At 44.8% G+C, this 26717-nt stretch overlaps 1 protein-coding gene across 2 annotated transcripts in view; it reads right to left on the minus strand.

Moving 5' to 3' along the window:
- LOC110492786 (copine-5) overlaps positions 1–26717 on the minus strand; it is a 193148-nt gene that overhangs the window by 144332 nt on the left and 22099 nt on the right. For both annotated transcript variants that reach the window (XM_036947697.2, XM_036947698.2), the window contains exon 2: positions 1926–1966. In XM_036947697.2, coding sequence (XP_036803592.1) covers positions 1926–1966 — 41 coding nt within the window. The remainder of the gene's footprint in view (positions 1–1925; positions 1967–26717) is intronic.

Below are 26717 nucleotides of genomic sequence, written 5' to 3' on the forward strand. Positions count from 1 at the left end.
AGGGCACTGGGTGGATAGAGAGTGAAGTATTATACCCTGGTCTATTAGAAGGAAGGAGACTGGGGGATAGAGAGTGAAGTATTATACCCTGGTCTATTAGAAGGAAGGAGACTGGGGGATAGAGAGTGAAGTATTATACCCTGGTCTATTAGAAGGAAGGAGACTGGGGGATAGAGAGTGAAGTATTATACCCTGGTCTATTAGAAGGAAGGAGACTGGGGGATAGAGAGTGAAGTATTATTCCCTGGTCTATTAGAAGGAAGGAGACTGGGGGATAGAGAGTGAAGTATTATTCCCTGGTCTATTAGAAGGAAGGAGACTGGGGGATAGAGAGTGAAGTATTATTCCCTGGTCTATTAGAAGGAAGGAGACTGGGGGACAGAGAGTGAAGTATTATACCCTGGTCTATTAGAAGGAAGGAGACTGGGGGATAGAGAGTGAAGTATTATACCCTGGTCTATTAGAAGGAAGGAGACTGGGGGACAGAGAGTGAAGTATTATACCATGGTCTACTAGAAGGAAGGAGACTGGGGGATAGAGAGTGAAGTATTATACCCTGGTCTATTTGAAGGAAGGAGACTGGGGGATAGAGAGTGAAGTATTATTCCCTGGTCTATTAGAAGGAAGGAGACTGGGGGATAGAGAGTGAAGTATTATACCATGGTCTATTAGAAGGAAGGAGACTGGGGGATAGAGAGTGAAGTATTATACCCTGGTCTATTAGAAGGAAGGAGACTGGGGGATAGAGAGTGAAGTATTATACCCTGGTCTAGTAGAAGGAAGGAGACTAGGGGATAGAGAGTGAAGTTTTATACCCTGGTCTATTAGAAGGAAGGAGACAGGGGGATAGAGAGTGAAGTATTATACCCTGGTCTATTAGAAGGAAGGAGACTGGGGGAGAGAGAGTGAAGTATTATACCCTGGTCTATTAGAAGGAAGGAGACTGGGGGAGAGAGAGTGAAGTATTATACCCTGGTCTATTAGAAGGAAGGAGACTGGGGGATAGAGAGTGAAGTATTATACCCTGGTCTATTAGAAGGAAGGAGACTGGGGGATAGAGAGTGAAGTATTATTCCCTGGTCTATTAGAAGGAAGAAGACTGGGGGACAGAGAGTGAAGTATTATTCCCTGGTCTATTAGAAGGAAGGAGACACACAAAATGATTGAACTCTGACACTATTATATACAGTATGTTAAAGTCTCCTCCATTCTTCATCCATTTCTAGAGTAGGACCATAGAAATAACATTGTGTGCGTCCCAAATGGCACTATATCCCCTTTTAAAGTGTAATACTTTCGACCAGGGACACGTCCAAGACCTCAATACAGAAAGACCCCCTGGAGACTATGATCATAGGTCTCCTCTCTTCCTCTCCACTCCTCTCCTCTACGCTGAGGCAGCTAAATCTCAAAGACGCCCATTTGTATTCAGTCAGGGTTGTGTTTAAACCGTACTGTCTGTAGCTGCATTATATTAAAAGGGATGGTTCGGGAAGTACTTTATTTACTTCCCCAGAGTCATATGAACTCGTGGATACCATATTCATGTATCTGCGTCATTGCCAAAATCACAAACTATCCCTTTAAGGTACTGTCTCTTTCTGTAACTCTAGCTGTGAGGAAGACCTGTCCCATTACTGTGCAAATGAGATGCAGTTATTGAGGGAACACTTTGAAATAACGGAGTCAACTAAATCCCAGCTAAGCCGAAGATAGATACAGCCGATGAAAGTGCAGGGGGGAAAAAAAAGACAAAGAAATTGAGGTTTTCTAAGTGGAGGAATTTTTTGATCATATTTTGCATTCTTTCACATTTCTTTTGACGACAGAGTGATCTTTATTCTTTACACCTACTAGCCATATAATATAAATATTTTTTTTTTGTGATTGTGATAAATGTAAGATGATAACTGTAAAGTACTTACATGGATCAGATTTGGAGAATGTGTCTCTGTCTAATAGATCCCTGAAATAGAAGAGATTCATCTGATTTAATATTCTTGAAGGGGAGTGCGGTCATAAGAGTTCATAAGAAGGTCATAAGAGTTCATAAGGAGGTCATTAGAGTTCATAAGGAGGTCACAAGAGTACATAAGGAGGTAAAAAGAGAGCTCATAGCCACCAAGATATAGAAGATACAATACATGTTTGGACTGTTTGGACTGTGTACTGTATTGGCTGTGTATGTATGGAAATAATATGCCAACAATCCCACTCAACTCAACCACATACAACGACTTTTTAATGTGTTTAGTGTATAGCCTAGATTACAACGTCCCTCTCTTTAAAACACATTGCATTACACTGCTTCATCAAAATGTCTCCATATAAATCCTCCAATTTGTAACATTATTTATAACGTTATTTACAGTCAGATGGTGCACCACCATCCAACAAACCAACATATCCCGATGGCCTTGTGTTTTCACTGCCAAAGTACAGTCCTGTAAAGTAACACACAGTAAATCTCCAGCTAGCTCCCAGAACACCGAGGACACTGCATGGAGGCAGAAGCGTCCATTGAAAACCTTGTGCACCACTTAAGGGGAAAAAAAACAGCCAGTTCTGAGAAATCAGAGAGCAAAGTGTGATGAAGATTGCAGTAGGTTGTGGTTCTAAGGAAGATTGTGTGCCTGGTCCTAGTTTGTTTACCTCTGTGATAATGGGGCTGGCAGCTAGCACTGCAGAGTGTTGTGCCGCCACCCTTTGTGACCCGGTAAATCTGGAGTGCAGGCCCTGGGAAACCAGGGGGGGGGGGGGCGGGGGGGGGGGGGGGGGGGGGGTGACGGCAGGGTGAGCAACCGTAGCATACCACAGCACACAGCCACAATAGGAGTCACACCGGAAGAACCACAGTCATTACTATCCAACTAAAACCATACATACACACACATACGGTATACCATTTGGAATTCTTAGCCCTCCCTCTCTGAACATCTTCCATCCTGCTGGAGAGGACACGGACAGGAAGTGATGTCCCCAGTTACGGAAATATATTTTCTACTTTTCGAATTCATTTGCATTTTTTTTTCTCTCTCTTCTAAATCCATGTTGCACTTCTCCAACTGTGGAGACTAGTGAATCCCAAATTACACCCTATTCCCTATTTAGCTCATTACTTTTGATCAGGACCCATTTTGTAGTGCACTAGATAGGTGATACAGTACTGTAGGTCGCCACCGTTGCCGCCTGCTATAGACCACCCTCTGCCCCCATCTATCTTCAGAGTTCGTGCTGCTATGCGACCTAAACTGGAACATACTTAACACCCCAGCCATCCTACAATCTAAACTTGATGCCCTCAATCTCACACAAATTATCAATGAACCTACCAGGTACCTCCCCAAAGCCTTAAACACGGGCACCCTCATAGATATCATCCTAACCAACTTGCCCTCTAAATACACCTCTGCTGTCTTCAACCAAGATCTCAGCTATCACTGCCTCATTGCCTGCATCCATAATGGATCAGCGGTCAAACGACCTCCACTCATCACTGTCAAACGCTCCCTGAAACACTTCAACGAGCAGGCCTTTCTAATCGACCTGGCCGGGGTATCCTGGAAGGATATTGATCTCATCCCGTCAGTAGAGGATGCCTGGATATTTTTTTAAATGCCTTCCTAACCATCTTAAATAAACATGCCCCATTCAAGAAATGTAGAACCAGGAACAAATATATCCCTTGGTTCTCCCCAGACCTGACTGCCCTTAACCAACACAAAAACATCCTATGGCGTTCTGCATTAGCATCGAACAGCCCCCGTGATATGCAGCTGTTCAGGGAAGCTAGAAACCATTATACACAGGCAGTTAGAAAAGCCAAGGCTAGCTTTTTCAAGCAGAAATTTGCTTCCTGCAACACTAACTCAAAAAAGTTCTGGGACACTGTAAAGTCCATGGAGAATAAGAACACCTCCTCCCAGCTGCCCACTGCACTGAAGATAGGAAACACTGTCACCACTGATAAATCCACCATAATTGAGAATTTCAATAAGCATTTTTCTACGGCTGGCCATGCTTTCCACCTGGCTACTCCTACCCCGGTCAACAGCACTGCACCCCCAACAGCAACTCGCCCAAGCCTTCCCCATTTCTCCTTCTCCCAAATCCGTTCAGCTGATGTTCTGAAAGAGCTGCAAAATCTGGACCCCTACAAATCAGCCGGGCTAGACAATCTGGACCCTTTCTTTCTAAAATTATCTGCCGAAATTGTTGCCACCCCTATTACTAGCCTGTTCAACCTCTCTTTCGTGTCGTAAGAGATTCCCAAAGATTGGAAAGCAGCTGCGGTCATCCCCCTCTTCAAAGGGGGGGACACTCTTGACCCAAACTGCTACAGACCTATATCTATCCTACCATGCCTTTCTAAGGTCTTCGAAAGCCAAGTCAACAAACAGATTACTGACCATTTCGAATCTCACCATACCTTCTCTGCCATGCAATCTGGTTTCAGAGCTGGTCATGGGTGCACCTCAGCCACGCTCAAGGTCCTAAACGATATCTTAACCGCCATCGATAAGAAACATTACTGTGCAGCCGTATTCATTGATCTGGCCAAGGCTTTCGACTCTGTCAATCACCACATCCTCATCGGCAGACTCGACAGCCTTGGTTTCTCAAATGATTGCCTCGCCTGGTTCACCAACTACTTCTCTGATAGAGTTCAGTGTGTCAAATCGGAGGGTCTGCTGTCCGGGCCTCTGGCAGTCTCTATGGGGGTGCCACAGGGTTCAATTCTTGGACCGACTCTCTTCTCTGTATACATCAATGAGGTTGCTCTTGCTGCTGGTGAGTCTCTGATCCACCTCTACGCAGACGACACCATTCTGTATACTTCTGGCCCTTCTTTGGACACTGTGTTAACAACCCTCCAGGCAAGCTTCAATGCCATACAACTCTCCTTCCGTGGCCTCCAATTGCTCTTAAATACAAGTAAAACTAAATGCATGCTCTTCAACCGATCGCTACCTGCACCTGCCCGCCTGTCCAACATCACTACTCTGGACGGCTCTGACTTAGAATACGTGGACAACTACAAATACTTAGGTGTCTGGTTAGACTGTAAACTGTCCTTGCAGACCCATATCAAACATCTCCAATCCAAAGTTAAATCTAGAATTGGCTTCCTATTTCGCAACAAAGCATCCTTCACTCATGCTGCCAAACATACCCTTGTAAAACTGACCATCCTACCAATCCTCGACTTTGGCGATGTCATTTACAAAATAGTCTCCAATACCCTACTCAACAAATTGGATGCAGTCTATCACAGTGCAATCCGTTTTGTCATCAAAGCCCCATATACTACCCACCATTGCGACCTGTACGCTCTCGTTGGCTGACCCTCGCTTCATACTCATCGCCAAACCCACTGACTCCATGTAATCTACAAGACCCTGCTAGGTAAAGTCCCCCCTTATCTCAGCTCGCTGGTCACCATAGCATCTCCAACCTGTAGCACACGCTCCAGCAGGTATATCTCTCTAGTCACCCCCAAAACCAATTCTTTCTTTGGCCGCCTCTCCTTCCAGTTCTCTGCTGCCAATGACTGGAACAAACTACAAAAATCTCTGAAACTGGAAACATTTATCTCCCTCACTAGCTTTAATAAGCACCGACTGTCAGAGCAGCTCACAGATTACTGCACCTGTACATAGCCCACCTATAATTTAGCCCAAACAACTACCTCTTTCCCTACTGCATTTAATTTATTTATTTATTTTGCTCCTTTGCACCCCATTATTTGTATTTCTACTTTGCACATTCTTCCATTGCAAATCTACCATTCCAGTGTTTTACTTGCTATATTGTATTTACTTTGCCACCATGGCCTTTTTTTGCCTTTACCTCCCTTATCTCACCTCATTTGCTCACATCGTATATAGACTTGTTTATACTGTATTATTGACTGTATGTTTTACTCCATGTGTAACTCTGTGTCGTTGTATGTGTCGAACTGCTTTGCTTTATCTTGGCCAGGTCGCAATTGTAAATGAGAACGTGTTCTCAACTTGCCTACCTGGTTAAATAAAGGTGAAATAAAAAATAAATAAACAAAAATCTGGGACACAAGAAAAGCAGTCTCATCAGAATTTCCATATTTACTACTGCATCAAACCTGCCTTTGATGTCCTGTTATAGAATATTACAGTCAATAAATAACTCACTAGCAGCACAGTATAACCCATCCCATCCCTACATCCGGGGGGTTTATTACAAAGTCATCCATTACTGGGATGTGAGGGGAAGTGTGTCTGCAACTGACATGACTACAGTTAGAACGTTGTCATTGTAATTATCATTAGAGAGAACAAAGCCATCCGTGTCAAACCCACACACACACACACACACCTCGTTGCATCCACCTGGCTCTGCTCTGTTCTGTCTTCCATTAAGCTAAACCAATCAGCTTGTCCGTCACCTTTTCCCTGTCTGTCTAAATGGAATGTTTGGAACTTTAGAGCAGAGCTAAAGTATGACATTTCCACCTGTCACTGTGTTAATTAATGTTATTGTCGCGCCCTGGCCATAGAGAGCGCTTTTATTCTCTATTTTGGTTAGACCAGTGTGTGACTAGGGTGGGCATTCTAGTTTCTTTATTTCTATGTTTTCTAGTTCTTTGTGTTTGGCCGGTTGTGGTTCTCAATCAGAGGCAGCTGTCTATCGTTGTCTCTGATTGGGAATCATACTTAGGCAGCCTTTTTTCCTTTTGCATTTGTGGGTAGTTATCTTTGTTAGTGGCACTATTGCTCAAGTTAAGCTTCACGGTTGTTTCTTTGTTTCTTGTTTTGTTGGCGACATTTATATAAATAAAATAGAACTGTACGCTCACAACGCTGCGCTTTGGTCCAGTCATTTCCAGGAAGACGCCTGTGACAGAACTACCCACCACAAAAGAATCTGGACTCATGGACTTGGAAGGATATCCTGGATGGCAAAGGATCCTGGACGTGGGAGGAGATCCTGGCCGGAAGGGATCGCCTCCCATGGGAACAGGTGGAAGCAGCTAGGAAGGCGGAGGCAGCTAGAAAAGGGGCCTAGCGTTATGAGGGGACACGGCTAGCAATGAAGCCCGAGAGGCAGCCCCCAAAAAATGTTTAGGAGGGCACACGGGGATATTGGCAGAGTCAGGTTATAGACTTGAGCCAACTCCCCGTGCTTACCGCGGGGAGCGAGTGACCGGGCAGGCACCGTGTTAGGCGGTAAAGCGCACGGTGTTTCCGGTGCGCATGCACAGCCCGGTGCGCTCGGAACCAGCTCTCCGCTAGTGCCACGCTAGAGTGGGCATCCAGCCAGGGCGGATTGTGCCAGCTCAGCGCTCTTGGTCTCCGGTGCGCCGTTTCGGCCCAGGGTATCCTGTGCCGGCTCTGTGCACTGTGTATCCGTCTGCGCTTTGACTGCTCAGTGCGTCCTATGCCAGCGCTCCGCCCGTGCCGGGCTAAAGTGGGCATTCAGCCTGGAAGAGTAGTGCCAGGGGTAAGCACCAGATCTCCAGTTCTCCCCCACAGCCCGGTTCATCCTGTGCCTGCTCCACGGGCCAGTCCGGGGCCCGCAACGAGGGTCCCCAGTTTGGGCTCCGCAGCGAGGGTCCCCAGTCCGGGGCCGGCAAAGAGGGTCCCCAGTCCGGGACCGGCAAAGAGGGTTCCCAGTCTGGGGCCCACAATGAGGGTCCCCAGTCCGGGGACGGCGGCGAGGGTCCCTGCTCCAGAGGCGCCACCAAAGTGGGGGGAGCCAGAAGAGGGGGGTCTACGTCCCGCACCAGAGCCGCCGCCGTAAGGGCGCAGAGGAAGGCTCCGGCCATGGAGCGGGACTGGATGCCATGCCTGGACTGGGCACCGGCGCAGAGGACTCAGGGCTGGTGACACACTCTTCAGGGCGAGTGCGGGGAGCTGGCACAGGACGTACCAGGCTGGGGGGGCGCACTGGAGGCCTGGTGTGTGGAGCCGGCACAGGTTTCACCGGACTGATGACACGCTCTTCAGGGCGAGTGCGGGGAGCCGGCACAGGACGTACCGCGCTGAGAAGGCGCAATGGAGGCCTGGTGTGTGGAGCCGGCACAGGTTTCACCGGTCTGATGACACGCTCTTCAGGGCGAGTGCGGGGAGACGGCACAGGACGTACAGGGCTGAGGAGGCGCTCTTCAGGGCGAATGCGCTGCAGAATACACCTAACCAACATTTCTCTCCGCTCTCCCTGCTCACAATGCTACATCGATTTACATATATCCATTTTCAGGAATGTTGTTAAATGTACTTCTTTATCACTATCTAATCATGGCATGGGGTTGTTCAATGACAGATATGTATTTGTTTAAAACCATTTCATTTCAGAGAGACAAATAATCTACCAATGTTAAATATCTGTCTCTCTCTCAGAGAAATAAGGAATAGTGCTAGGTTTTACACATGGAATAAATAACTACACTTTTAATAAAGAACTGTACAAATTATACACTTGTGACATCAATATAAAATGTAAACAAACTAATTGAATGCAGTTATACTGTATTTAAAAGATTTACATTTGAAATGTTAGTCATTTAGCAGATGCTCTTATCCAGAGCGACTTAAGATAGCTATGTGAGACAACCACATATCACAGTCAAATATACAGGATATGAACATTCCATTCCAGCTAAACAGTGGATATATACAGTTGAAGTCGGGAGTTTACATAAACCTTAGCCAAATACATTTAAAGTCAGTTTTTCTCAATTCCTGTAGTATGGAGGTACTAGATGGAGAAGTGGTATGGAAGGCAATCAGTTGATAGGTGGAGAGTTCCACAGTAGCATATACAGTTGAAGTCGGAGGTTGACATACATCTTAGCCAAATAGATTTAAACTCAGTTTTTCACAATCCCTGACATTTTATCCTAGTAAATAATCCCTGTTTAAGGCCAGTTAGGATCAGCGCTTTATTTTAAGAATGTGAAATCCGAATAACAGTAAGAGAGAATTATTTATTTCAGCTTTAATTTCTTTCATCACATTCCCAGTGGGTCAGCAGTTCACATATTCTCAATTAGTATTTGGTAGCATTGCCTTTAAAATGTTTAACTTCTGTCAAACATTTTGGGTAGCTTCCACAAGCTTCCCACAATAAGTTGGGTGAATTTGGGCCCATTCCTCCTGACAGAGCTGGTGCAACTGGGTCAGGTTTGTAGGCCTCCTTGCTCGCATTCGCTTTTTCAGTTCTGCCCACAAATGTTCTATTTTCTATGATTTTCACTTTTCGGCACCGAAATACGTTCATCTCTAGGAGACAGAACGCGTCTCCTTCCTGAGCAGTATGACGGCTGCGTGGTCCCATGGTGTTTATACTTGCGTACTATTGTTTCTACAGATGAACGTGGTACCTTCAGGCGTTTGGAAATTGCTCCCAAGGACGAACCAGACTTGGGGAGGTCTACCATTTTTTTCTGAGGTCTTGGCTGATTTATTTTGATTTTCCCATGATGTCAAGCAATGAGTCACTGAGTTTGAAGGTAGGCCTTGAAATACATCCACAGGTCACCACCAATTGAATCAAATGATGTAAATTATCAGAAGTGTCTAAAGCCATGACATCATTTTCTGGAATTTTCCAAGCTGTTTATGGGCACAGTCAACTTAGTGTATGTAAACTTCTGACCCACTGGAATTGTGATACAGTGAATTATAAGTGAAATGATCTGTCTGTAACCAATTGTTGGAAAAATTACTTGTGCCATGCACAAAGTAGATGTCCTAACCGACTTGCCAAAACTATCGTTTGTTAAATTTGTGGAGTGGTTGAAAAACGAGTTTTAATGACTCCAACCTAAGTGTACTTCTGACTTCAACAGTAGCATTTAGCAACTAAATGTTTTTATTACTTTCACCCACATCTAAAATCTACGAATGAAAAATCTCAGAACAGTAATATTTTACACACAATGAAGGTACCTATAAAGTAATCACTTCTGATGGAAAAACACAAATGTGAAAAATTGGTGGCTATAGCGTTTTGGAAAAAAAAACTCTTAATGTACACATAGGCTACATCACAAATAGCACCCTATTCCCTATATACTGTAGTGATGGGGGGGGGGGGGGGGGGGGGAATCGATACAGTTACATAAAGCAATTTTTTTTTTAAATGTATTTGTATTTTTTTGAGTCAAAAGCTTTTTTGAAATAGACAAAGCAGGAGAAGACTTTGCTTTTGTTTTGTTTGTCAATAAGGGCATGTAGGGTGAATACGTGGTCCGTGGTATGGTTATTTGGTTAAAAGCCAATTTGACATTTGCTCAGGACATGTTTTCACTGAGGAAATGTAGGAGCCTGCTGTTAATTGAAATGGGGAGGATTTTAACAAGGTTGTTGTTGATGTACTGTATATCCCAAGGTAGTTATTGGGGTCAAATTTGGAGTGATTCGTCCTTGTTTCAAAGTATTGGGGAAGATGCCAAAGCTGAGGATGATGTTAAAGAGTCTAAGTATGGTCAGTTGAAATAAGTGGTCTGTATATTTTATAATTTCATCAACACCTTTTTGATTTGAAGGGTTTGTATTTCGTTATGTAGTTCATTCAATGTAGTAGGAGAATCCAGTGTGTTCTGGTAGTCTATATTAGCTGATTCTAAGATTTGTAATCTTGTTGTTTGTTAAGTGTGTTCAAATTATCCCAGAAGTGGTTAGATTCTATGGATTCTGAAATGACATAAAGCCGGTTTCTGATGTGCTGTTCCTTCTTTTGTCTTGGTATATTTCTGTTTTGGTGTTTCACCGTAGTGAAGGCATAGACTTTTCTGGGTCACTGTGTTTTTGGTCAGGTATGTTCTTCAATTATTTTCTTAGGGTTTTTTGCATTCTTCATCAAACCATTTGTCATTGTTGTTCATTTTCTTAGGTTGTCTGGGTGAGGTGTTTAGATTTGATAGGGAAGCTGAGAGGTCAAATATACTATTTAGGCTTTCTAAGTTTAGACCTTTGCTATTAACCTTTTGTCCAGGAAGACGTCTAAAAGGGTTTGAATTTTTTTGTTGGCCAATAGTTTTTTGGTAGGTTTCTACACTACTTTCCTTCCATCTATAGCATGTCTTAATAGTATGCAGTTTGTTTGGCTTTGATGCCTCATGATTGAGTATTGCTCTGTTCAGGTAGACTGTGATTTTTCTGTGATCCGATAGGGGTATCAGTAGACTGACTGTGAACGCTCTGAAAGACTCTGGGTTGAGGTCAGTGATAAAGTAGTCTACAGTACTATTGCCAAGAGATGAGCTATAGTTGTACCTACTGTAAGAGTCCCCTTGAAGCCTACCATTGACTCGGCTCGGAATCTCTAAATGAGTGGTCCTGTGTTGTGTGAACTAGAAACTAGAAACCTCTCTCTCTCTCTCTCTCTCTCTCTCTCTCTCTCTCTCTCTCTCTCTCTCTCTCTCTCTCTCTCTCTCTCTCTCTCTCTCTCTCTCTCTCTCTCTCTCTCTCTCTCTCTCTCTCTCTCTCTCTCTCTCTCTCTATATATATATATATATATATATATATATATATATATATATATATATATATATATATATATAACATTAATGTTCAAAGTATTCCTCTTTATCACGTCGCCTCAACCAAACACACCAAGTTCATTATGTTGCGTTAGACACATTGAATAAAGCCGGGTTAATGTAAATACTGAAACGGTCAATATTCTATGTTACGATGAAGCAGGTGGACTGTCTGTTTGGTATTGACATCTGATACCACATGATCAAAACAGCCGTTACATAACCGGCCAGGGAACTCTGAAGAGCGTCTGATTAAATCAATAAAGTAATATTCTTATGCCTAATAATCTCTAACGCTCTTCCTTTTATCTATTCGTCACTGATCACTGTGTCATTGGATAATGTGTGGTTTATCTGATTCATGTGGAATGCAGTGATAGGATGTGATCTAAATTATATTACATGTACAGTACATAGAGCCCCTGTGATTTCTCTACGTGGCTCTCTGCTGCAGCATAGCAAATGTGTGAGAGAAATGCCCTCTCAGACTACTATGGGTGTGTACCAAATGGTATCCTATTCCTTATATAGTGCACTACGTATGGTCCCTGGTCAAAAGTAGTGCACTATGTACGGTATGGAGTTGCCATTTAGAAAACAGCTTATGAGTATGCTGCCTAAGCAGTATCCCATTGAAAAAATATATGTGGCTGGTTAGCTTGCCAATAAGCACAACCTTGCAAATCTCTATGTCCACTTTGTCCTCTGCCTACTTAAATAATGTAACGGATGTCGTCTGGAGATAGAGAGGAGGACCAAGGTGCAGCGTGGTAAGCGTTCATGTCTTTTTAATAAACAAACTGAACACTGGAACAAAACAATAAACGATGTGAACAAAACGAAACAGTACCGTGTGGCCCAAACACTCACATGGAAACAAACACCCACAAACCAAAAGTGAAACCCAGGCTACCTAAGTATGATTCTCAATCAGGGACAACAATTGACAGCTGCCTGTGATTGAGAACCATACAAGGCCGAACTCAAAAACCAACATAGAAAAACAAACATAGACTGCCCACCCCAACTCATGCCCTGACCATAGTAAACACAGACAAAAACAAAGGAACTAAGGTCAGAACGTGACAAATAAAGGTTCAATAAATTAAATAATAAAAAAATAAAACATAAACAACTCATAGACAATATTCACCAAAATGTCTGCCTCTGAAACCAAAATGTCTGCCTCTGAAACCAAAATGTCTGCCTCTGAAACCAAAATGTCTGCCTCTGAAACCAAAATGTCTGCCTCTGAAACCAAAATGTCTGCCTCTGAAACCAAAATGTCTGCCTCTGAAACCAAAATGTCTGCCTCTGAAACCAGGTATGGGAAAAAAACGAAGGGGTCAGTCAAACATCCCAGACACTCATTTGGAAAATGTTGATGTTTAAAAACACCAATGAATTCATATAGTAAGAGCCTCTGGACATCATTATGACACTATATGAATGTGTCATAAACATCACTTCAAATTGTGTTCATCCCGTATTTAACCAGGTAAAGCCCAGAGAATATCTTTAGCGTCCAACAACAAGATATCAGCATAATCTCCAGATAAAGTTACCTGTTTATTTAGCTGGTGACCATAGTCTATGGGTGTCTTTATGTAAATTAAGGTGGATCCCCTCAGTGGGTTATATAATTCTTCCCTTTGCAGGGTTTGATAATGAGCCCCTAGAGTTGTCAGAAGTATAATTGGCACCTCCAAGAGCCTGTTTGAAGTATAAGTGGCACCTCCATGTGCAGTGTTGGAAGTATAATTGGCACCTCCAAGAGCCTGTTTGAAATATAATTGGCACCTCCAAGAGCCTGTTTGAAGTATAACTGGCACCTACAACAGCATGTTTTAAATACAATCGGCTAACTCTATGTGCTGCTACTGCTGAGAGTCTATCTCTTCTCTCATTGGTCCAATAGAAGTTACAGGATCTAGATTTTCTAGTGCTGTATATCTCCATTCTCTCCTACAGCCTCTGACCTGCTCTGCTCAGATTGAGGACTACCACTCTCCTCTGTCCACTCAGCAACTACCGTGGGGTCAGCTGGACTGTGAGGCAGGAAGAGGATTTTAAAGCCAGAAGGTGCAGGAAAAAGCTTTTCTATACAATAATTTCCATGGCCAGACAACACAGGGTCAAAAAGTCAAGAATGGAGAGAAGGAGTTGGGGGTTGTCTGGCTCATTTCACAACCTCAGGCCTTCCTGCTCTTACCCTCAATTCCATTTTGGGATAAATAGTCAGCAATCCTCCTGTGGGCTATATTGTAGTTTAGCTTATTTGTAAATTTGTTCAAGGATACTCTTCCAAGAATTGTTGAAAATCTCCAGATCTCCTGCCAGTAATCCCTACTCATTTCTACGTACTAAATTCACTGTAATTTTTTTTCACTGTTTACCCAAGCATCATCACTGAATCTCATACTGCATCTTAGATTGCTTCCCTATTTCCTATATAGTGCCATTTTGGAGGCAACCTAAATTGATGGATATATTTGAGTTTGGTGGAGCCTATGGCTGTCTCTATAGTATAACCCCTATATTCCTCCATTATACACAGAACCAATCTGATAGATCTGAGTTTGGTGGAGACTATGGCTGTCTCTATAGTATAACCCCTAAATTCCTCCATTATACACAGAACCAATCTGATAGATCTGAGTTTGGTGGAGACTATGGCTGTCTCTATAGCATAACCCCTATATTCCTCCATTATACACAGAACCAATCTGATAGATCTGAGTTTGGTGGAGACTATGGCTGTCTCTATAGTATAACTCTAGTATAACTGTGAAGTGCACGTGTGCAACCTTGCGGGGACACGCAATTTAGTCCAATTCAAAATAATTTTTTCCCTAACCCCTAACCCTAACCTTAACCCAAAAACCTTCCTTCGCATATCTTTTATATATTTTCTTTTCCAATAACTCAACTTCAAAACACTCTCCTGCAACCCGCCTAACTAATAAAAAAGAGTATTATTAAAAGTATTATTTACCTAAAATCTGAAATCCACAATAGACGCTAGCCAGAAGCTAACAAGAAGCTAACCAGAAGCTAGCCAGAAGCTAGCCAGAAGCTAGCCAGTTTACCGGCTAACGTTAGTATTCAGTTTGTGGTCATCAGCTATCCCTTAGCTCGAAAAGCTATCGCCAGTTTTGTACAACGCGACTCAGACAAGAACATATCGGACCTATTTTCTCTCCATATCCCCGGATTTCAACCACAAGCTCTGGACATTTACACCTGGAACTCACAGCTAGCTAGCTGCTATCCGTGTGACAATTGGCTTACGTCGATCCCAGAGCAAACATCAATTATTCCGGAGCTAGCCAGCTGAAGGGTTCCATCAGCCACTCCTGGGCTACAATCACCTATCCGAACCTGTTTTACTGCCGATGCGGAGCCCCACCGGGCCTTCACGACTGGACAACCGACGTTATCTGCCCGAGGGAGTTATCCAACTGGCCCCTCCGTCGCGACGTTGCCTGAACGCCCATCTGCGGCCCGCTAATCGTTAGCTGTCTTATCGGCTGCTATCTGAATAGGTCTTTCTTGGGTCACTATAACTATATCTATTTTGCCAATTGGATTGATCCCCTCTACCACACGGAACCTCACTAATCTACCCATGCAAATGCATGAGGTGGCTAAAAACCGACCTCCATCCTATGCTAGCTTGCTACCGATGGCCCGGCCAGATATCTGAATCGGCATGACCCCAACCAACCTCACTACTCACTGGACCTTTATGATCACTCGACTATTCGTATTTTGCACAAATCTGGCCTTTATGGAAGAGTGGCCAGAAGAAAGCCATTTCTTAAAGATATCCATAAAGAGTGTCATTTAAAGTTTGCCACAAGCCACCCGGGAGACACACCAAACATGTAGAAGAAGGTGCTCTGGTCAGATGAAACCAAAATTGAACTTTTTGGCAACAATGCAAAACGTTATGTTTGGCGTAAAAGCAACACAGCTGAACACACCATCCCCACTGTCAAACATGGTGGTGGCAGCATCATGGTTTGGGCCTGCTTTTCTTCAGCAGGGACAGGGAAGATGGTTAAAATTGATGGGAAGATGGATGGAGCCAAATACAGGACCATTCTGGAAGAAAACCTGATGGAGTCTGCAAATGACCTGAGACTGGGACGGAGATTTGTCTTCCAACAAGACAATTATCCAAAACATAAAGCAAAATCTACAATGGAATGGTTCAAAAATAAACATATCCAGGTGTTAGAATGGCCAAGTCCAGACCTGAATCCAATCGAGAATCTGTGGAAAGAACTGAAAACTGCTGTTCACAAATGCTCTCCATCCAACCTCACTGAGCTCGAGCTGTTTTGCAAGGAGGAATGGGACAAAATTCAGTCTCTCGATGTGCAAAACTGATAGAGACATACCCCAAGCGACTTACAGCTGTAGTCGCAGCAAAAGGTGGCGCTACAAAGTATTAACTTAAGGGGGCTGAATAATTTTGCACGCTCAATTTGTCAGTTTTTGATTTGTTAAAAAAGTTTGAAATATCCAATAAATGTCGTTCCACTTCATGATTGTGTCCCACTTGTTGTTGATTCTTCACAAAAAAATACAGTTTTATATCTTTATGTTTGAAGCCTGAAATGTGGCAAAAGGTCGCAAAGTTCAAGGGGGCCGAATACTTTTGCAAGGCACTGTACCTTGAAGCTATTTCATCGCCCTCAGAAACCTCCTTTTACTCTCTGTTCCAGACGTTCTAGACAAGCAATTCTCATAGGTTTTAGCAGTACCCTTATCCTACTCGTCTGTTCCTCTGGTGATGTAGAGGTGAATCCAGGCCCTGCAGTGCTTAGCTCCACTCCAATTCCCCAAGCGCTCTCTTTTGATGACTTCTGTAACCGTAATAGCCTTGGTTTCATGCATGTTAACATTAGATGCCTCCTCCCTAAATGTATTTAATTAACTGCTTTAGCACACTCTGCCAACCCGGATGTTCTAGCCGTGTCTGAATCATTGCTTAGGAAGACCGCCAAAAATTCTGAAATCTTCATTCCTAACTACAACATTTTCAGACAAGATAGAATGGCCAAAGGGGGCGGTGTTGCAATCTACTGCAAAGATAGCCTGCAGAGTTCTGTCCTACTATCCAGGTCTGTACCCAAACAATTTGAACTTCTACTTTTAAAAATCCACCTCTCTAAAAACAAGTCTCTCACCGTTTCCGCCTGCTATGGACCACCCTCTGCCCCCAGCTGTGCTCTGGACACCATATGTGAACTGATTGCCCCCATCTATCTTCAGAGCTCGTGCTGCTAGGCAACCAAAACTGGAACATGCTTAACACCCCAGCCATCCTACAATCTAAGCTTGATGCCCTCAATCTCACACAAATTATCAATGAATCTACCAGGTACCACCCCAAAGTCGTAAACACGGGTACCCTCACAGATATCATCCTAACCAACTTGCCCTCTAAATACACCTCTGCTGTTTTCAACCAAGATCTCAGCGATCACTGCCTCATTGCCTGCATCCGTAATGGGTCAGCGGTCAAACTACCTCCACTCATCACTGTCAAACGCTCCCTGAAATACTTCAGTGAGCAGGCCTTTCTAATCAACCTGGCCGGGGTATCCTGGAAGGATCCCGTCAGTAGAGGATGCCTGGTTATTTTTTTTAAATGCCTTCCTCACCATCTTAAATAAGCATGCCCCATTTAAGAAATGTAGAACCAGGAACATATATAGCCCTTGGTTCTCTCCAGACCTGACTGCCCTTAACCAACACAAAAACATCCTATGGCGTTCTGCATTAGCATCGAACAGCCCCCGTGATATGCAACTTTTCAGGGAAGCTAGAAACCAAGATACACAGGCAGTTAGAAAAGACAAGGCTAGCTTATTTAAACAGAAATGTGCTTCCTGCAACACAAACTCAAAAAAGTTCTGGGACACTGTAAAGTCCATGGAGAATAAGAACACCTCCTCCCAACTGCCCACTGCACTGAAGATAGGAAACACGATAAATCCACTATAATTGATCATTTCAATAAGCATTTTTCTACGTCTGGCCATGCTTTCCACCTAGCTACCCCTACCCCGGTCAACAGCACTGCACCCCCCACAGCAACTCGCCCAAGCCTTCCCCATTCCTCCTTCTCCCAAATCCTGTCAGCTGATGTTCTGAAAGAGCTGCAAAATCTGGACCACTACAAATCAGCCGGGCTAGACAATCTGGACCCTTTCTTTCTAAAAATGATCTGCCAAAATTGTTGCCAACCCTATTACTAGCCTGTTCAACCTCTCTTTTGTGTCGTCTGAGATTACCAAAGATTGGAAAGCAGCTGCGGTCATCCCCCTCTTCAAAGGGGGGGGACACTCTTGACCTAAACTGCTACAGACCTATATCTACCCTACCCTGCCTTTCTAAGGTCTTCGAAAGCCAAGTTAACAAACAGATTACCGACTATTTCGAATCCCACCATACCTTCTCCGCTATGCAATCTGGTTTCAGAGCTGGTCATGGTTGCACCTCAGCCACGCTCAAGGTCCTAAACGATATCTTAACCGCCATCGATGAGAAACAAAACCGTGCAGCCATATTCATTGACCTGGCCAAGGCTTTCGACTCTGTCAATCACCACATCCTCATTGACAGACTCGATAGCCTTGGTTTCTCAAATGATTGTCTCGCCTGGTTCACCAACTACTTCTCTGATAGAGTTCAGTGTGTCAAATCGGAGGGCCTTTTGTCCGGGCCTCTGGCAGTCTCTATGGGGTGCCACAGGGTTCAATTCTTGGACCGACTCTCTTCTCTGTATACATCAATGATGTTGCTCTTACTGCTGGTGAGTCTCTGATCCACCTCTACGCAGATGACACCATTCTGTATACTTCTAGCCCTTCTTTGGACACTGTGGTAACAACCCTCCAGGCGAGCTTCAATGCCATACAACTCTCCTTCCGTAGCCTCCAAATGCGCTTAAATACAAGTAAAACTAAATGCATGCTCTTCAACCGATCGCTGCCTGCACCTGCCCGCCTGTCCAACATCACTACTCTGGATGGTTCTGACTTAGAATATGTGGACAACTACAAATACCTAGGTGTCTGGTTAGACTGTAAATGGAGTGCCATCCATTTTGTCACCAAAGCCCCATATACTAACCACCACTGTGAACTGTACGCTGTCGTTGGCTGGCCCTCGCTTCATACTCGTCGCCAAACCCACTGGCTCCAGGTCTCTACAAGACCCTGCTAGGTAAAGTCCCCCCTTATCTCAGCTCGCTGGTCACCATAGCAGCACCCACCTGTAGCACGCGCTCCAGCAGGTGTATCTCTCTGGTCACCCCCAAAACCAATTCTTAATTTGGCTGCCTCTCCTTCCAGTTCTCTGCTGCCAATGACTGGAACAAACTACAAAAATCTCTGAAACTGGAAACACATCTCCCTCACTAACTTTAAGCACCAGCTGCCAGAGCAGAGAAAACAGCAGAGGGAGCACCCCCCTATCCACATCGACGGGAAAGTAGTGGAGAGGATAGTAAGTTTGAAGTAACTCGGCGTACACATCACGGACAAACTGAATTGGTCCACCCACACAGACAGCGTTGTGAAGAAGGCGCAGCAGCGTCTCTTCAACCTCAGGAGGCTGAAGAAATCCGGCTTGTCACCAAAAGCACTCACAAACTTCTACAGATGCACAATCGAGAGCATCCTGTCGGGCTGTATCATCGCCTGGTACGGCAACTGCTCTGCCCACAACCGTAAGGCTCTCCAGAGGGTAGTGAGGTCTGCACAATGCATCACCGGGGACAAACTACCTGCCCTCCAGGACACTTACACCACCCGATGTCACAGGAAGGCCATAAAGATCATCAAGGACAACAACCACCCGAGCCACTGCCTGTTCACCCCGCTATCATCCAGAAGGTGAGGTCAGTACAGGTGCATCAAAGCAGGGACTGAGAGACTGAAAAACAGCTTCTATCTCAGACTGTTAAACAGCCACCACTAACATTGGGTGGCTGCTGCCAACATACTGACTCAACTCCAGCCACTTTAATAATGGAAATTGATGTAAAAAATGTATCACTAGCCACTTTAAACAATGCCCCTTAATATAATGTTTACATACCCTACATTACTCATATCATATGTATATGTCTATACTGTACTCTATACCACCTACTACATATTGCCTATGACATTCTGTACCATCACTCATTCATATATCTTTATGTACATATTATTTATCCCTTTACACTTGTGTGTATAAGGTAGTAGTTGTGGAATTGTTAGGTTAGATTACTCGTTGGTTATTACTGCATTGTCGGAACTAGAAGCACAAGCATTTCGCTACACTCGCATTAACATCTGCTAACCATGTGTATGTGACAAATAAAATTATTTGATTTGATCTATAATTTAGCCCAAACAACTACCTCTTTCCCTACTGTATTTATTTATTTATTTTGCTCCTTTGCACCCCATTATTTATATCTCTACTTTGCACTTTCTTCCACTGCAAATCAACCATTCCAGTGTTTTACTTGCTATATTGTATTTACTTCGCCACCATGGCCTTTTTTGCCTTTACCTCCCTTATCTCACCTCACTTGCTCACATTTTATATAGACTTATTTTTCTACTGTATTATTGACTGTATGTTTTGTTTATTCCATGTGTAACTCTGTGTCGTTGTATGTGTCAAACTGCTTTGCTTTATCTTGGCCAGGTCGCAATTGTAAATGAGAACTTGTTCTCAACTTGCCTACCTGGTTAAATAAAGGTGAAATAAAAAATAAAATAGGTATCCCAATTTGTTATGGGAAACCCGAGCGACCCCTGTTAACGTGTAAATGAAACCATGCAAGTGGAGTGACATTGGAGTGACATTGGAGTGACATTGGAGTGACATAAACAGAGTGATTACATCCAGATCGAATTCCAATTCCCCTGGTGCCAAATGTTTTTGACATATCAAGCAACAGGAGCACACATCGTAATCATTCTGATACTTTCATTACCCCATCCCTCCTTTCCAAATCCATCCATGATGCCCCCTTCTACACCCCGTACCTCCCTATCTCTCCCACCTTCCTCCCATTCCCTCCCTCTTCCTTCCCTCCTCCCCTCCACTCCTCTATTCTCCCTCCTCTCCTCTCCTCTCCTCTCCTCTCCTCTCCTCTCCAACCCTCCCTCCCTGCCCCCTCTCAATTCCACCCTCCCTCCATCTCTCTCCTCATCTCCCTCCTCTCCATGCTCTCCCTCCCTCTCTCCCCCTCCTCTCCTCTCCTTCTCTCCTTCTCTCCCTCCCTCTCTCCTTTCCTCTCCCTTTTCTCCTTCCCTCCCTCCATTCTTCCCTCTCCTCTCTCGTGTCTCCTTTCCTCCTCTCCTCTCCCTCCCTCCCACCCACTCCTCTCCCTCCTTTCTCCTCTCCCTACCTCCTCTCCATCTCTCCCTCCCTCTCTCCTCCCCATCCCATCCTCCTCTCCATGCCCTCCCTCTCCTCCCTCCCTGTTTCTCCCTGGTCCCAGTACATTGATTCCTAGGGACATTTAGGCTCAGAAGCGGAAGAAACATACGACAGGTCCCTGTTTGCTCCTGGAGGACAGCAATCTATGGTCTCAAACACAAGGCCCAGGGGATCCACACACCATACACACATGCACACACACACACTCACCATACACACATGCACACACTCACCATACACACACCATACACACATGCACACACACTCACCATACACACATGCACACACCATACACACATGCACACACCATACACACATGCACACACACATGCACACATGCACACACACACTCACCATACACACATGCACACACTCACCATACACACACCATACACACATGCACACACTCACCATACACACACCATACACACATGCACACACACTCACTATACACACATGCACACACCATACACACATGCACACACACTCACCATACACACATGCACACACCATACACACATGCACACACACACTCACCATACACACATGCACACATGCACACACACTCACCATACACACATGCACACACACACCATACACACATGCACACATCATACACACATGCACGCACGCACACACACACACACACACTTCACAACCATTTCTCACAAGTCTGTCTGTTGTGATTAAACTTATGTTATCTTCTCAGCAGGTAATCAATCCCATGGGACCCCAGTGTGCCTCGGTACACACACACACACACACACACACACACACACACACACACACACACACACACACACACACAAACCACAGCCGTTGATTGGCCTAATTATACTCTAACCAATCTACCCCAAAATATTAGATCAAATGATTGGGGCCAGCAGAAGGCATGAGGGCCGGAAGGAATGGGGGTTGGGGCTGGAGGTCATCGAGGTTTAGGGACAGCAGAGGGCATGGGGGTTTGGGGCCAGAGAACATGGGGGTTGGGGACCAGCAGAGGGCATGGGGGTTTGGGGCCAGAGAACATGGGGGTTGGGGTCCAGCAGAGGGCATGGGGGTTTGGGGCCAGAGAGCATTGGGTTTGGGGTCCAGCAGAAGGCATGGGGGTTTGGGGCCAGAGAGCATGGGGGTTGGGATCCAGCATGGGGGTTTGGGGCCAGAGAGCATGGGGGTTTGGGGCCAGAGAGCATGGGGGTTGGGGTCCAGCAGAGGGCATGGGGGTTGGGATCCAGCATGAGGGTTTGGGGCCAGAGAGCATTGGGGTTGGGATCCAGCATGGGGGTTTGGGGCCAGAGAGCATGGGGGTTTGGGGCCAGAGAGCATGGGGGTTGGGGTCCAGCAGAGGGCATGGGGGTTTGGGACCAGAGAGCATGGGGGTTGGGATCCAGCATGGGGGTTTGGGTCGAAAGCGGTAATGAGGGTTAGGGGCCACTCAATCTGGACAGAGGAGTGTAGATACAATAAACCTACCACCTCCATAGTAACAATTAATGACTCACCGTGGGGTTTGATCTTTCCAAGGAGTAAAAAGGACATGTAAACAAAATTGACAAATAAGAAAAATACAAGCTTTTACCCTTTAGGGGGTTGGTGACATTTTGTCAGTGCTGTGTTTGCTCCATCTCTCTTGCAGAAGGCGGAAACACAACAGAGACAAGGCAGTGTTACTGTCAAGTGTTGATCTGGAGTCGCATTTCTTAAAATCCCTGTTTCCCTTAGGTCATTTTACACCGTTACACAGGACGGAGCTCCAAGGCTCTGTTCTACTGGCTGAGAAACACAAAGAGAAAACATCCTGCTGGATTCAAGTTAGCTGCTAGGTAGGATACTACTGTGATTATTATCCCTGATAAAACAAAAACAAACCACATACAGGAAACAAAACCATTAATAATTCAACAAAGACGCTCAACTAACAAGATGTTTAACTGACATACAAAACAACCTACCTACAGAGCTAACCCCCTGAACTGATGACCTCACAAAGCACCTCCCTCATTCCATTTGTTATCTGTCTAACCCTCAGTGCCAAAGAGACTGAATATAGACCGCTCCAATAGACACACCAACTGGATGTGCGGACACTACTAAGCTGCTCCAATAGAAATCCCTGAAACATCTCTTCGTTTAAAACCTCTATGACTGCCACGTTCTGACCTTAGTTCCTTTGTTTTGTCTTTGTTTTAGTATGGTCAGGGCGTGAGTTGGGGTGGGCAGTCTGTTTGTTTTTTCTATGTTGGTTTTTGAGTTTGGCCTGGTATGGTTCTCAATCAGAGGCAGGAGTCGTTAGCTGTCTCTGATTGAGAATCATACTTAGGTAGCCTTTTTCCATCTGGGTTTCGTGGGTGTTTGTTTTCAGTCTTTGTGTGTCTGCACCAGACAGAACTGTTCCGGTTGTTTCTTTGTTGTTTTGTTATTCAGTGTTCAGTTTTCATTAAATAAGATGAACACTTAACACGCCGCGCTTTGGTCCTCACCTTCTTCATACCGACGATCGTTACAATGACTGCACTGTATTCGTGCAGTGCTGTCTCTCTCACTGGGAGAGGAGAGGACACAGACAGCAAGGCAGTGACACAAACAGACCAATCCAGTCTCAACAACTGCATTTTCCCTGCTCTCATCTTAGGGTTGGGGTGCTCAGAGTGCAGGTTCTTTCAAATAGGAAGCTATGTCGGCTCTCTCTCTCTTCTCTCGTCGAATTGGCACTGAATGTCTCTCTCTCTCCATTTCTCCCTAACTCTCTCTCTCTCTATCCTTCTCCCTCCCTCCCTCCCTCCCCCCCTCCCTCCCTCCATCTCTCTCTCTCTGCCTGTAGGGGTACAGTCAGTGCATCAGAGAAGAGCAGAGAGGAGCAGAGAAGCAATTCAATTCAATTTGTGTTGCAATCTGAGGCCTCTCAGACTTACTAAATCAATTACACACAATCCTTGTGCTGATGCTTCTTTTCTCTTCTCCTCTCTCACCCACACAAACCTAGCCCACGGCCATGTCTCTCACCAACACAAACCTAGCCCCAGACCATGTCTCTCACCAATACAAACCTAGCACCCTGAACATGTCTCTCACCATCACAAACCTAGCACCCTGAACATGTCTCTCACCAACACAAACCTAGCACCCTGAACATGTCTCTCACCAACACAAACCTAGCCCACGGCCATGTCTCTCACCAACACAAACCTAGCCCCAGACCATGTCTCTCACCAATACAAACCTAGCACCCTGAACATGTCTCTCACCATCACAAACCTAGCACCCTGAACATGTCTCTCACCAACACAAACCTAGCACCCTGAACATGTCTCTCACCAACACAAACCTAGCCCACGGCCATGTCTCTCACCAACACAAACCTAGCCCCAGACCATGTCTCTCACCAATACAAACCTAGCACCCTGAACATGTCTCTCACCAACACAAACCTAGTCCCAGGCAATGTCTCTCATCCACACAAACATAGCCCACGGCCATGTCTCTCACCAGCACAAACCTAGCCATGTCTCTCACCAACACAAACCTAGCACCCTGAACATGTCTCTCACCAGCACAAAACTAGCCCCCGGCCACGTCTCTCACCAACACAAACATAGCCCACGGCCATGTCTCTCACCAACACAAACCTAGCCATGTCTCTCATCCATACAAACCTAGCCCATGGCCATGTCTCTCACCAACACAAACATAGCCCCAGACCATGTCTCTCACCAACACAAACCTAGCCATGTCTCTCATCCAGACAAACCTAGCCATGTCTCTCATCCAGACAAACCCAGCCCACGGCCATGTCTCTCACCCACACAAACCTAGCCCACGGCCATGTCTCTCACCAACACAAACCTAGCCCACGGCCATGTCTCTCACCAACACAAACCTAGCACCCTGAACATGTCTCTCACCAACACAAACCTAGCCCACGGCCATGTCTCTCACCCACACAAACCTAGCCCACGGCCATGTCTCTCACCAACACAAACCTAGCCCACAGCCATGTCTCTCACCAACACAAACCTAGCCCACGGCCATGTCTCTCACCAACACAAACCTAGCCCACGGCCATGTCCCTCACCCACACAAACCTAGCCCACGGCCATGTCTCTCACCAACACAAACCTAGCCCCAGACCATGTCTCTCACCAACACAAACCTAGCACCCTGAACATGTCTCTCACCAACACAAACCTAGCCCAGGGCCATGTCTCTCACCAACACAAACCTAGCCCCTGACCATGTCTCTCACCAACACAAACCCAGCCCCTGACCATGTCTCTGTATGTGTCACAAAGTACACCCTATTATTCCATATACAGTGTACTTCTTTTGTCCAGGGCCCATAGACATGGCCGGTGGTTAGGTTTGTGGGGGCGAGAGAAATAGCTGTCCTTCTGGAAGGTTATCCCATCTCCACAGAGGAACTCTGACGTCTGTCAGAGTGACCGTCAGGTTCTTGGTCACCTCGCTGATCAAGGCCCTTCTCCCCCGTTTGCTCAGTTTGGCCGGGTGGCCAGCTACAGGAAGAGTCTTAGTGGTTCCAAACTTCTTCCATTTACGAATGGAGGCTACTGTGCTCTTGGGGACCTTTGATGCTGCAGACATTTTTTAATAACCTTCCCCAGATTGCTGCCTCGACACAATCCTGTCTCGGAACTTTACGGACAATTCCTTCAACCTCATGGCTTGGTTTTTGCTCTGACATGCACTGTCGACTCTGGGACCTTATATAGACAGGTGTGTGCCTTTCCAAATCATGTCCAATCAATTGAATTTACAACAGGAGGACTCCAATCAAGTTGGAGAAACAGCTCAAGGACGATCAATGGAAACAGGACGCACCTGAGCTCAATTTCGAGTCTCATAGCAAAGTGTCTGAATACTTATGTAAATAAGGTGTTTCTGTTATTTATTTATTTTACATTTAAAAAATGTCTAAAAACCTGTTTTCGCTCTGTCATTATGGGGTATTGTGTGTAGATTGTTTTAGAAGGAAACATTTTTTTAAATCCATTTTAGATTAAGGCTGTATCATAAGAAAATGTGGAAAAAGTCAAGGGGTCTGAATACTTTCTGAATGCATTGTATAGGGATTAGAATGTCATTTGGGACCCACACCTTGTCTCTGCCTCAGTTTATCGGGCAAATACACATTAAAACAAACCATAAAAGAACAGTGTTACTGTAAAACCGGGCTTTAAATAGTTTATATAAAACAGTCAAAGGTTCCCAGTACTATAAATAATTAATGAAGGAAACAGAGAAACGTTGGTGATTGGGTGGATGACTCTGACTCCATTTGAATACTAAAAAAATACACATAACGTTAACCTGACTATTACACATTCAATTAACCTGACCATTACACATTCAATTAACCAGACTATTACACATTCAATTAACCTGACTATTACACATTCAATTAACCTGACCATTACACATTCAATTAACCTGACCATTACACATTCAATTAACCAGACTATTACACATTCAATTAACCAGACTATTACACATTCAATTAACCTGACCATTACACATTCAATTAACCTGACCATTACACATTCAATTAACCTGACCATTACACATTCAATTAACCTGACCATTACACATTCAATTAACCTGACCATTACACATTCAATTAACCTGACTATTACACATTCAATTAACCTGACTATTACACATTCAATTAACCTGACCATTACACATTCAATTAACCTGACCATTACACATTCAATTAACC

Source organism: Oncorhynchus mykiss, chromosome 16 (assembly GCF_057628025.1).
Source record: "Oncorhynchus mykiss isolate SJ-2025 chromosome 16, ASM5762802v1, whole genome shotgun sequence".
Taxonomy (NCBI): domain Eukaryota; kingdom Metazoa; phylum Chordata; class Actinopteri; order Salmoniformes; family Salmonidae; genus Oncorhynchus; species Oncorhynchus mykiss.